The 13,620-nt window shown below is 48.0% G+C and overlaps 1 protein-coding gene across 1 annotated transcript in view; it reads left to right on the top strand.

Annotated features, from left to right (window-relative positions):
- LOC142312873 (uncharacterized) overlaps positions 1-13,620 on the top strand; it is a 346,266-nt gene that overhangs the window by 94,608 nt on the left and 238,038 nt on the right. The window contains exon 14 of the mRNA XM_075351858.1: positions 13,049-13,293. Within this exon, the coding sequence (XP_075207973.1) occupies positions 13,049-13,293 (245 nt within the window). The remainder of the gene's footprint in view (positions 1-13,048; positions 13,294-13,620) is intronic.

The following is a 13,620-nucleotide window of genomic DNA, read 5'->3' as shown; positions in this document are numbered from 1 at the left end:
GTTACTAATTGACATGTTTTCCAAAAATCAAATTAAAAGCAATATTCCATGTGCATTGAACGTTTCACATTATTTATTCAATATGTGGACAATATTATTGCAACCCTTCCTCCCAAAATACCCAAGATACCTCTACCCTCTTCTTCCTAACTATCAGTTGTACATTAGTTACTTTTAGTGCAGTCTCCATGTCTGAACAAAGTCTGTAACTTCTCAATGCTACAATAATAAATATGTTCATATTACAAATTACTATTTAGATCCTTTCCTATTTTGTGGGAACATCTGCTGGGATTGATTGATTGATTAAAAAAAAAAATTAAACAAATCACTTTCCATGCTTAGCTTAGTAGTTTTTTTTTTCTCATCATCCCCAATACACATATTATAGGTTCTAAGAGGACTTTGATTTTTAATACGTACTAAATTGTCCCAATAATCTGACACCCAAAAATTTGCACTTTAACCCCTTCACGACCCTTGACGGATCTATCCGTCATGGAGCATGTGACGTTAAGCCCCGCCCCCTGCTGCGGGCAGGATGCGGCGATCCGTGCACATATCAGCTGGTTTTAACAGCTGACATGTGTGCCTGCATGTTACAAGAGGAATCGCTTCCACTCGCAACATTTAAGCCCTTACATCTCGCTGCCTAAGTCTGGCAGAGAGATGTATATGCGCGAGGCCATGATTTTCACTTACTGCCGCCCCCACTGGAAGTCACGTGTGTGATCACGTGACTTTCGGTGGTTGCCATGGTAGCACAGGGTCATGTGATGACGCCTGTAGCTATGACGAGTCACTTTCTCTTTCACTCGGCCCGGAGCCGAATGAACCAGGAAGTGACCATATCTGCTGTTTACAGCTGTTTAGCTGTGATCAGCAGATAGGGCAGAGCGATCGGATTGCTGATCGCTATAGCCCCCTAGGGGGACTAGTAAAATAAAAATAAAAAGTAAAAAAAATTTAAAAAAAAAAAACAAAAAAAACCCCTAAAAGTTCAAATCACCCCTCTTTCACCCTATTGAAAATTAAAGGGTTAAAAAAAAATAAAAATATACACATATTTGGTATCGCCGCGTTCAGAAATGACCGATCTATCAAAATATAAAATCAATATCTGATTGGTAAACGGCGTAGTGGCAAGAAAATTCCAAACGCCTACAAATTACATTTTTTGGTCGCCGCAAGTTTTACGCAAAATGCAATAACAGGCGATCAAAACGTAGCATCTGCGCAAAAATGGTACTATTAAAAATATCAGCTTCAGACGCAAAAAATAAGTCATCACTGAGTCATAGATCCCAAGAAATGAGAACGCTACGGGTTTCAGAAAATGGCGCAAAACGTACGCCACTTTATTGGACAAGCTTGTGAATTTTTTTAACCCCTTAGATACAAGTAAACCTATACATGTTTGGTGTCTACAAACTCGCACCGACCTCAGGCATCACTCCCACACATCAGTTTTACCATATAGTGAACACGGTGAATAAAACATCCCAAAACCTATTGTGCGATCACACTTTTTTTGCAGTTTTTCCACACTTGGAATTTTTTTGCTGTTTTCCAGTACACTATATGGTAAAACGTATGGTTTCATTTAAAAGTACAACTCGTCCCGCAAAAAACAAGCCCTCATATGGCAAGATTGACGGAAAAATAAAAACGTTACGGCTCTCGGAAGAAGGGGAGCAAAAAACAAAAACGCATAAACGGAAAGTGCCCGGGGGCTGAAGGGGTTAAAGAGAACCTGTCATCAGGATTTTATACCCCAAGCTAATGACCTGTATATAAAGGGATTTTAATGCTGATAAACTACTTATATTTTTTTGTAGAAATTTATTTTTCTGTTTTAGAGAAATCCATAGATGAAATTGTATGCTAATAAATTAAATTACAAGTGCAGTGGGCTGCACTTATAGTTCTCTTCTTTCTCTGTCTTTCCCTGCCTACTGTCTGCCTGAAACATGAGTGACCGATCAGTGAGAGACAGGAGGCAGGCGATAAATGGGGAGAGCTGTAAGTGCAGCACCTGCACACCGCACTTGCAACCTATTCCCACAGTTTCAATTCTGGATTTCTCTAAAAAAAATATATTATCTTCAAGAAAGATCATGATCTTTTCAAATTGTCTCTCCAGTAAAGGAGACAAACTCTAGCACAGCGCCACCTATTGGAAGTAGCGATCCTAAAAGTCACAAGTGGATTTTTGACAATCCTTTGCAATATGACTCAGGATATATAAGCCAGATCAGAATCCCAATTTGCAGACACGGTGTTTCGGGGTGCTTGCCCCTCGTCAGTGCAAAGTATGGGGGTGTCTGATCTGGCTCATGAGAAAGCTATGTGGGGACCACGGGGGAACACTATTCTCCTTAAGGAGACTTTGCAAGCCAGTCTGGCTGCCAGGTAAGGGGACTTATAGCTGCAATGCCCCTAAAATTCCACGGGGGAACACTATTCTCCTTAAGGAGACTTTGCAAGCCAGTCTGGCTGCCAGGTAAGGGGACTTATAGCTGCAATGCCCCTCTGGGAAATATTCAAATTGTCTCTCCAGTAAAGGAGACAAACTCTAGCACAGCGCCACCTATTGGAAGTAGCGATCCTAAAAGTCACAAGTGGATTTTTGACAATCCTTTGCAATATGACTCAGGATATATAAGCCAGATCAGAATCCCAATTTGCAGACACGGTGTTTCGGGGTGCTTGCCCCTCGTCAGTGCAAAGTATGGGGGTGTCTGATCTGGCTCATGAGAAAGCTATGTGGGGACCACGGGGGAACACTATTCTCCTTAAGGAGACTTTGCAAGCCAGTCTGGCTGCCAGGTAAGGGGACTTATAGCTGCAATGCCCCTAAAATTCCACGGGGGAACACTATTCTCCTTAAGGAGACTTTGCAAGCCAGTCTGGCTGCCAGGTAAGGGGACTTATAGCTGCAATGCCCCTCTGGGAAATATTCAAATTGTCTCTCCAGTAAAGGAGACAAACTCTAGCACAGCGCCACCTATTGGAAGTAGCGATCCTAAAAGTCACAAGTGGATTTTTGACAATCCTTTGCAATATGACTCAGGATATATAAGCCAGATCAGAATCCCAATTTGCAGACACGGTGTTTCGGGGTGCTTGCCCCTCGTCAGTGCAAAGTATGGGGGTGTCTGATCTGGCTCATGAGAAAGCTATGTGGGGACCACGGGGGAACACTATTCTCCTTAAGGAGACTTTGCAAGCCAGTCTGGCTGCCAGGTAAGGGGACTTATAGCTGCAATGCCCCTAAAATTCCACGGGGGAACACTATTCTCCTTAAGGAGACTTTGCAAGCCAGTCTGGCTGCCAGGTAAGGGGACTTATAGCTGCAATGCCCCTCTGGGAAATATTCAAATTGTCTCTCCAGTAAAGGAGACAAACTCTAGCACAGCGCCACCTATTGGAAGTAGCGATCCTAAAAGTCACAAGTGGATTTTTGACAATCCTTTGCAATATGACTCAGGATATATAAGCCAGATCAGAATCCCAATTTGCAGACACGGTGTTTCGGGGTGCTTGCCCCTCGTCAGTGCAAAGTATGGGGGTGTCTGATCTGGCTCATGAGAAAGCTATGTGGGGACCACGGGGGAACACTATTCTCCTTAAGGAGACTTTGCAAGCCAGTCTGGCTGCCAGGTAAGGGGACTTATAGCTGCAATGCCCCTAAAATTCCACGGGGGAACACTATTCTCCTTAAGGAGACTTTGCAAGCCAGTCTGGCTGCCAGGTAAGGGGACTTATAGCTGCAATGCCCCTCTGGGAAATATTCAAATTGTCTCTCCAGTAAAGGAGACAAACTCTAGCACAGCGCCACCTATTGGAAGTAGCGATCCTAAAAGTCACAAGTGGATTTTTGACAATCCTTTGCAATATGACTCAGGATATATAAGCCAGATCAGAATCCCAATTTGCAGACACGGTGTTTCGGGGTGCTTGCCCCTCGTCAGTGCAAAGTATGGGGGTGTCTGATCTGGCTCATGAGAAAGCTATGTGGGGACCACGGGGGAACACTATTCTCCTTAAGGAGACTTTGCAAGCCAGTCTGGCTGCCAGGTAAGGGGACTTATAGCTGCAATGCCCCTAAAATTCCATGATCTTTTCAGCATTAGAGAGCCTTTATATACACGTCATTAGTATGGGAAATACAATCCTGATAACAGGTTCTCTTTAAAGGCCCCTTTACACACTGAGACTTTCAGCGATCCAGCGGTGGATGCAGCAGTGGCCGCGGGTAACCTCAGTGACAGCTCAGCTGATTGCGCTACTCACCTCAGTTGCTGCCTGGAGCTGACCGGAGCGGCGGTGAGTAGCGCGATCAGCTGAGCTGTCACTGAGGTTACCCGCGGCCACCGCTGCATCCACCGCTGGATCCAGTGACAGCGGGTAACCTCAGTGACAGCTCAGCCGATCGCGCGGCTGTCTTCATTAGCTGCGTGGAGGTGATAGGAGCGGCGGTGTCTTCTGTAGCTCCTGTCACCTGCATGCAGCTGAGCTGGAAGCAACGCTGGAGGTCCGTGGATTACGCCGGACAAGGAGGGCTTTTTGGGGCTGATTAAATTGGTGATGAGGGAATTTGTGTTTTCCAGGACGCCTCATGACAGCACTGTAGGAGTTGCTCCTTTGACCTTCACAGGGACAGGAAACGCAAGAGTTTAAAAGCCCCTCCCCATCTCCCTCTCCTCAGTGTTTTTCCTGTCCCTGTACAGGACGGACGCAAGTCTTACCGTCGGGATGTACGGGGTCCAGGCGGATCGGGGGGGCTTGCTCTCTCGTTCTGGCCTGTCAAGCAGCCCCTGGCCGACACCTCTAAAGGTGAGGTCCCTCAGCCGGCCGGTGGAGCAGGAGTTCCCGGCAAAAGCCGCTTCCCTCAGGTGAGGGCTCTCGGCCTCCCGCTGTCTGCCGCGGCCATGTGGCACTTCCGGGTGTTCCAGCCTGACACGCTGCTGCATGGGCGGTGCAAAGACTTCCGCATTTCCCGGTCGGAATATGGCGGCGCCCTGGAAGGCGGCGTGTGATCCGGGACGGAACACTGGAGGCGGGAACGGGCCCTGTCGTCGCCCAAACAGGTATAAAACCTTGGGAACGGGGAAAATGCACACTATTTTCTGTATAACGACCTACTCACTGCTTCTTACAATGGATGAAGGTGACAGGTCAGATGCTTACCCCGGACGAGCCCAGGGTCACGTAAGTGCAGATGCATCAGGAATCTGACCTGTAGTGGTGTGGGTTGAACCTGATTCAGTCTTCCCTTCCTTTTAGTCTGTCATTCACATCTGTCAGAGTCCTGCACTAAAATTGGTAATTTAGCCTTGGATCTTTCTAAGCTGCCTCATGTTTTGCTGGGATCAGCAGACGTCATGTTTAAGTTCCGAATTTACCTGTTGATGGAACTTATGTGGATCCTCCTGTTGTGGTTAATAACACGTTTGATTCCACTATTATCTCACCAGACCGGATTTTGTCTGATTTACTCCTTCTATGGGAGGGAAAATTGTGGATATAACACATTATCTCGCATTTGGAACTTGCCCTCCAGCTGAACCTCAAGGAGATTTAATTGGTTCAGGTGTGACTAATTTGGCATTTAGGATACCACTCATGCAGTAGGTGTATCCTGAAGTTCACAGATGAATTACACTCTTAGGGGTAACTAATGGGGCCTCACAACTCTGGCCTCGCGCCTCAGGGTTCTGGCCTCGTGATGACTCTGGCTCACGCCTCACTGCTCCGGCCTCCTGGCTCCGACCTCCTGGCTCCAGCATCGCGCCTCACGGCTCCGGGCTCTGGCCTCGCGCCTCCTGGCTCGTTCCTCACAACTTGGGGCTCCGGCATCGCGCCTCACGGCTTTGGCCTCGGCCCACACGTCACAAAGCTCTGACCACACGCTGGCTTGGCACCTTGGCACTGTCAAGGCCTCCCTGCTTGACGTCTGATCTTACTGTTTCTCAGCCTTGCCCTTCATGGCTTGGCTTCACTGGCTCTTCGTCTGGGCTTGTGCCTTGGGCCTCTGGGCTTGTGCCTTGTGCCTCTACACTCGTGCTGGGCTTGTGGCTTGTGCCTCTAGGCTTGTGCCTCTGGCATTGTACTTGTGCCTCTAGGCTTGTGCCTCCGGGCTTCTGCCTTGTACCTCTAGGCTTGTGCCTCTAGGCTTGTGCCTTGTGTCTCTGGCTTGTGCCCCTGGGCTTGTGCCTTGTGTCTCTAGGCTTGTGCCTCTGGGCTTGTGCCTTGTGTCTCTAGGCTTGTGCCTCTAGGCTTGTGCCTTGTATATCTGGGCTTGTGCCTCTGGGCTTGTGTCTTGTATCTCTAGGCTTGTGCCTTGTGTCTCTAGGCTTGTGCCTCTGGGCTTGTGCCTCTGGGCTTGTGCCTTGTATATCTGGGCTTGTGCCTCTGGGCTTGTGCCTTGTGTCTCTAGGCTTGTGCCTCTGGGCTTGTGCCTTGTGTCTCTAGGCTTGTGCCTCTGGCCTTGTGCCTTGTGTCTCTAGGCTTGTGCCTTGTGTCTCTAGGCTTGTGCCTCTGGGCTTCTGCCTTCTGCCTCTAGGCTTGTGCCTCTGGGCTTCTACCTTGTGCCTCTGGGCTTGTGCCTTGTGTCGCTAAGCTTGGGCATCTGGGCTTGTGCCTTGTGCCTCTGGGCTTGTGCCTTGTGCCTCTGGGCTTGTGCCTTGTTCTTCTGGGATTGTGCCTTGTGCCTCCGGGCTTGTGCCTCCGGGCTTGTGCATTACGCTTCATGATTCTGGCCTTGCGCCTCTGGCATTGCGCCTTGTGCCTCTGGCCTTGCGCCTCTGGCATTGCGCCTTGTGCCTTTGGCCTTGCACCTCTGGCATTGCGCCTTGTGCCTCTGGCCTTGTGCCTCTGGCCTTGCGCCTCTGGCATTGTGCTTCTGGCCTTGCACCTCTGGCATTGCGCCACTGGCCTTGTGCCTATGGTATTGTGCCTTGCACCTCTGGCCTTGTGCCTCTGGCCTTGCGCCTCTGGCATTGTGCTTCTGGCCTTGCGCCTCTGGCATTGCGCCACTGGCTTTGCGCCTCTGGCATTGTGCCTTGCACCTCTGGGCTTGCACCTTGCGCTTCATGTTCAGGCCTTGCGTGTCTGGCAATGCGCCTTGTACCTCTGGAATTATGCCTTGTGTCTCTGACATTGCGCCTCTGGCATTGTGCCTTGCGCCTCTGGCCTTGCGCCTCTGGCCTCTGGCTTTGCGCCTCTGGCCTTGCGCCGCTGGCCTTGTGCCTTGCGCTTCTGGCCTTGCGCTTCCGGGCTTGCGCCTTGCGCTTCATGTTCTGGCCTTGCGCGTCTGGCATTGGGCTTTCGCCTCTGCGCCTTGCGCTTCTGCGCCTCTGCACCTTGGGTCTTGCGCCTCTGCCCCTTGGGCCTTGCGCCTCTGCGCCTTGGGCCTTGCGCCTCTGCACCTTGGGCCTTATGCCTCTGCACCTTTTGGCCTTGCGCCTCTGCGCCTTTGGCCTTGCAGTGGTCTCGTTCCTTGCGCCTCGGGCTGCATACTTCGCATCTTGGGTCTCTGGTATCGGCTTTGGTTAAGAGGGGCCTCACACTTCTGGACCTGCACTTGGCTTAGCGTGCTAGGCAGCCATGTTTGCGTTGGCCTAGTAATTCTCCTTATTATGGCTTCGGAACTGGAGTCTAAGTTCAGCTACGGTCCTTTCTTTCTAATCAGTTGTATTCAGCGGTGCTTAGTTGCTTAGCTCTGGTCTTTCATTTGTAACTTCTGCCTAAAGAGAAATGTTTATCGAGTTCATCCTATAGTGGAAGGAACTGAATGTGGCCGTTCATGGTATTAGCCCCGTTTTACTGTGACGGGTCCTTTGATGGCAATTGAACTGGTTTCTGGACCATTGTTCAACATACAGAATCTCGTGAATAACCTGTGAGGTGTTCCAACATCTTGTGCCCGGGAGCTCCATAGTCTCCCTCATAGGCTCCCCGCTCTCATGGGATAAAATCCAGGGTCTCACCACGGTCAAATGAAATATCACTCTGTGATTTTTAGAGGCTCTCACTCCTCTAGATGATGTTCCCTGGTCCCTTTGGAAGACTGTGTGGTATGTTTACGCTAGAGTCCGATATAGTGGTGATTACATGCTAATGGGGTACAGTGCATTCTAGTTGGGTAGTCTGCCCAGGTGGTAGTGGTTTCTTTATACCAGCTCTGGGCCACTCTTGACTCCTGTATTAGCTGCCACGGATATGTGAAACCACTTCTTTAAATTCCACTATATCTACTGTATTCAGTGTATCTATGAGGTTTGGCCTCCTACATATTCTGGGACGTTTCCTCACATCCAGATTCCATGCCCCGCTGTCCTTGACATCTGCATCTTGGGAACGATGCTTCTTCAAGTGGTCGGATGCTGTACTTGGCTTGTGAAGGTCGGAAATCGTGCCTTCCAGACGCCGACTCTTCATGTCTTTAGTTTCATGAAGGTCCTTCTCATTCTCGAGATCCCGTAGTTTCTGCATTGACCTCTTGGGCTTCTGGAGCCAGACTGTGAACTCTGGTGGTACGGTGGGCTGGTCTGTGACCAGGGGTAGTCATTTGAGCCTAGGAGAGCTGATGACAGTACTGACCTGGTTTATTAGGCACGGTCAAGTTTTTTCTTGTCTATGACGGTGGTCATTCTATCGGTCTGTGGTTTATTCATTCCTTGATAGGCTGTTAAGGACTTTATCATCTATTCTTTGGTTGCGGCGTTAAGTATGTTCATTTAACCCATTTCGGGTATTTCTCACTATTTCTGGTCTCTGTAGTATGGGCTGTCTACCTCCCTTATTCTCATTCCCAACATGAAGAGCACCTTCACTCTTTGGATGTCAGCCGATCGGTTCTGGCTTATTTGGAGGCTGCCCGGAGCTGGCGCGTAGCTTCTCCCCTCTTTGTGCAATTTGCGGGCAGGACCAGGGGCAGACTGTGTCTGAGACATCTCTGTCTCGGTAGGTTAGGTCCACTATTTCAGCTCCTTACCGGTCCGCGGGTCGGGACCCCCCAACTCGCATTTGAGCCCACTCCACCAGGGCTCTGTCCTCTTCTTGGGCGGAGAGGGCGGGGGGTTCCTTGGAACTGCTTTGTTGTACGGCAACGTGGTCGGGTTCCCACACGTTTTTGTAAGCGTTATATACTGGGCCTTCTCAACGCTCTGCACCTGTTGTTTGGTAGGAGGGTTTTGCAGGCTGTGGTCCCCCCCTCTTAGGGATTACTTTGGCATTCTCCTACAGTGCTGTCATGAGGCGTCCTGGAAAATAGGAATTACTACTTACCGGTAATGATCTTTCCAGGAGCCGTAATGACAGCACTCTTGTTTCCCTCCCTTCTTGTTCTCTTATGTGTCTATTGTAAGATTATGCATTAATATTATGGTGTTATCTCCCATCCTGGTGTGGTACTTGAAAAATCACTGAGGAGAGGGAGATGGGGAGGGGCTTTTAAACTCTTGCGTTTCCTGTCCCTGTGAAGGTCAAAGGAGCAACTCCTACAGTGCTGTCATTACGGCTCCTGGAAAGATCATTACCGGTAAGTAGTAATTCCTATTTTTTATTTCTAATAAATGATTTTTTCGGGTGTGTGTGTTTATTTACTGTAATTTACAGATTAATCATGGAAGGTTTCTCGGGGAGACGCCTGACATGATTAATCTAGGATTTGTCAGCTATGGGCTGCCAATAACTCCTTATTACCCCGATTTGCCAACGCACCAGGGCAAATCGGGAAGAGCCGGGTACAGACCCAGAACTGTCGCATATAATGTATGCGGCAATTCTGAGCGGCTGCTGACTGATATTGTTAGTCTGGGGGGCTCCCCATAACGTGGGGCTCCCCATCCTGAGAATACCAGCCTTCAGCCGTATGGCTTTATCTGGCTGGTATTAAATTGGGGGGGGAACCGCACGCCATTTTTTTTAATTATTTATTTCTATACTCCATAGTGACACGCCCACCGGCTGCTGTGATTGGGTGCAGTGAGACACCTGTCACTCAGCGTGGGGGCGTGTCTCACTGCAACCAATCATAGGCGCCTGTGGGTGGGGAAAGTAGGGAATACGAAATTGTTTAATGAGCGGCCGGCTTTTTCAAAATAGTAAAAGCCGCCGCAGCAGTGTGAATGCCGTGCAGCGCCGCGCTGGGGATCGGTGAGTATGAGAGAGGAGGGGAAAATGACCGACAGACTGTGAGAGAGGGACAGAGATAGTGACGGACCGACAGAGAATAGAGACCGAGAGGGAGAGACTGACTGACAGAGAATAGTGATTGACAGATATTGTGACACATCACTCGTTTCCAGTGTTTTAAGTCCCCTTTACACACTGAGACTTTGCTGCACAGCGGGAAACAAAGGACCAAAGAATGGTCCTGAACGATTTGTAGCGATCAGCAACTTCACAGCAGGGGCCAGGTCGCTGATGTGTTTCACACACTGCAATGTCGCTGGGGAGGTCGCTATTACGTCACAAAACCGGTGACGTTACAGTGATGTCGTTTGCGATGTTGCAGTGTGTAAAGCCACCTTATAGCACACTACTGATATATGATAGGTATCATCCAACAGAATCAGACACTCAGGGTCTGGTTTGTTATCCATCTTTGACAATACCTCTATTGTTAAATAATATAATGAACAACTACAAAATTCTATACCTTGGATATTTAGCTAATAAAATAGGAGTATTTTAAATAAGTGTTTTTCATTTATTGGCGATACTTCTTCCTTCCATTTATTTTTTTCTGGAGTAGAGGTCGGCCCATCCTGTTCCTTCTGTAACATGGCGGAGGGTATGTATCGCGAAGCTGGTGTAAACCTGGATGTTCGCTCTGGTACTGGTAGTGCCAAGAGGCTTATTAGTGTTTTCAGGGACATTTTGTATGGATAGCTGGAGAGATGGGCGGGTCTGGCAATCTACATACCTCCACTCATGGGTGTGTCTCATATTGTTAATGGTGTCTGTTTGTTTGACACATTGTCAGTGTGTGGAGGCTGCTATGCGTACAGGAAGGAACCTCTGGAGACGGGTTGTGTGTGCTAATCGGGTTCAGTCAGTGGAGAGTGAGATGCCTCCACTGGGATACTTATGAGGAGAAATGAAGCTCAACTTGTGCAGGCGTACCACAGGTAAAAAGGACTGAAGACCGCGTTATGCTTTGTGAAGCCCAAGGAAGGCTGATATTATCTTCCTGATGAAGCAGTTTGTCTGATTTAATAAATCGGTTGGACTTTTAAGTGAAAGCATTCCTGTGTCCTACTTCAAACAGCCGAATCCCCCTAACCTAATATAAAACCATACATTTATTGATATACATTAAAAACAGATACACAGCACATAAATATAGATATCAAAAAGTGATATCCTATCCTCTCCATGTAGTGCACCTAAAATCAATTGCATCCTTCCTGCCAACCGAGGTCTCACCCTAAGATAATGGTGCTTCCATTCCACGGCGGCATTCCCTCGTCTTACCCTGCTATGTCTCTAAAGTACATCCTGGGCCATTTATGTGGATACACATAAATAAAATGGGAAGGGTTGGTGATATCAACTTCCTGTTTGTGGCTCATTAGTATATGGGAGGGGGGAAACTTTTCAAGATGAGTGGGGACCATGGCGGCCACAACATTATGGGTGTCAGGTCAGAGCATTCCTACATGAATAGTGTCCTGGAAAGTGGATTGGTCATTGTGGGCCAGTTGAATGGCCACCAAGGTCTCCCGATCTGACCCCCTTAGACTTTTATCTTGGGGGTCATCTGAAGGCAACTGTCTATGTCTGTGAAGATACAAGATGTGCAGCATCTAAAACAACGGATACTGGAAGCCTGTGCTAGCATTTCTTCTGCAGTGTTGCTATCAGTGTGTCAAGAGTGGGAGAAGAGGGTTGCATTGACAATCCAACACAATGGGCAGCACTTTAAACACATTTTATAAGTGGTCATAAAATTGTAAATAACAAATGAACAAATAAAATTACGTTAAAACAAAGCACAGTATTGTTTTTCTTGTGAAATTCTCAATAGGTTTGATGTGTTACATGACCCTCTTCCCATTGGAAAAAAATGAAAAAATCTGAGATTGTTCATTTTCTCTTGATTGTCCTGATGAAGGAGACTGAGATCTCTGAAACGCGTAGATCTGTACAAGAATAAAAGAGATGAATTAATCAACTTAGTATTCTGGTGATAGCGCGGCATAAACCCAACTTCTCTCCATATTCCACGCATTGTCTCTTTCCGGGTTGCGGCTGTGTGCCAAATCTGCTACGTGATTATAGGTGTTGCGACTACCACAACCCTATTAGGTCAGTTTGTTACCTTTTAATAACCTGGTTTATACCCAGGTAAGACTCTATTTGTGCTTCCTTTCCACAGTGTTTCTAAGTTATGACTAACAGAAAACAGGATGACACAACAGAACTCCGGGAGTAAGCAGAGACGTAGTCAAGTAACAGGCTGAATTCCAGGAAAGTACGTATTAGATTTTGGGAGCAGACCGAGATGTAGTCGGGTAGCGAGAGGGTCAATAAACAGTCCTGGGTCAAGAAGCCTAGATCAGAACACAAGCACAAACAGGAGCCAAGAGCACACTGCAGAACCAGAGAGTACGACTGGCGAAGTTCTGGGAGAGCATGCTCAGTAATGAAATAGACTAATTACCAGGAACGTGGAACCATTGAGTAAGCACCTCTCAGAACTAGCATGGAAACCTGTGTTGTCAAACAACCTGTCAGCAAGTGCTCAAAGAAACACAGCAGGCAATCTCCAAATGCAAAATGCTCTGCACAAAGGAAACGTAACTGGCGACTTTGTAGTTCAAGAGAGCGTTGCAGAGCATCACCAGTGTGCAAGATGCTCGGCACAGCAGAACCATGACAGTACCCTCTCCAAGGGGGGGGCGACCGGACCCCCAGATTTCCCAGGAAACCTCAGCTGGAAGGCCCTGACCAATCGGTTGGCTCTCACAGAACAAGCCGAAACCCATGATCACTCTTGGGGTCCGTATCCTTTCCAATGTACTAAATATTGAAGGGAATTCCGGACCCTTCGAGATTCAACAATCCTCTGCACTTCATACTCCAAACTTCCATCAATGGGAACAGAAGAAGGCCGGGATAAGGAAGACAAGTCTGAGGGAACAAATGGTTTAAGCAGGGACTTATGGAATACACTAGGCATACGCAGAGACTGGGGAAGTCTCAGTATAAAGGCCACTGGATTGACCACCTCCAAGATTTCATATGGTCCAATAAATTTAAGACCCAATTTAGCCGAAGGTACTTTGAGCTTAATATTCTTGGCTGACAACCATACCTTATTCCCCACCTGAAAGACGGGATCCAACAAACGTGCCTTTTGTTTCTGGAGACATTGGGCCACCTCAATATTTTTTGTACCTCCCTCTAGACATCCCCAAGTTATAGTATGGCTATGTCGGCTCCAGGACACCCAGAACTTAACCTAGAGAACTCTCCAAAATGGGAATGAAAGCAATAATTGCAAAAAAAGGCAAGGTCCCAGTAGACTGATTAACCCGACTATTGAAAGCAAACTCTGCAAGAGGTAAGGTCGACCACCACTCCTCCTGCTGGGTCATCACAAAA

The sequence above is a fragment of the Anomaloglossus baeobatrachus genome, chromosome 5, assembly GCF_048569485.1.
Source record: "Anomaloglossus baeobatrachus isolate aAnoBae1 chromosome 5, aAnoBae1.hap1, whole genome shotgun sequence".
In the NCBI taxonomy this organism is placed as follows: Eukaryota; Metazoa; Chordata; class Amphibia; order Anura; family Aromobatidae; genus Anomaloglossus; species Anomaloglossus baeobatrachus.
The sequence above is the reverse complement of the archived record's forward strand: the minus strand, read 5'-3'. Positions and strand labels throughout refer to the sequence as shown.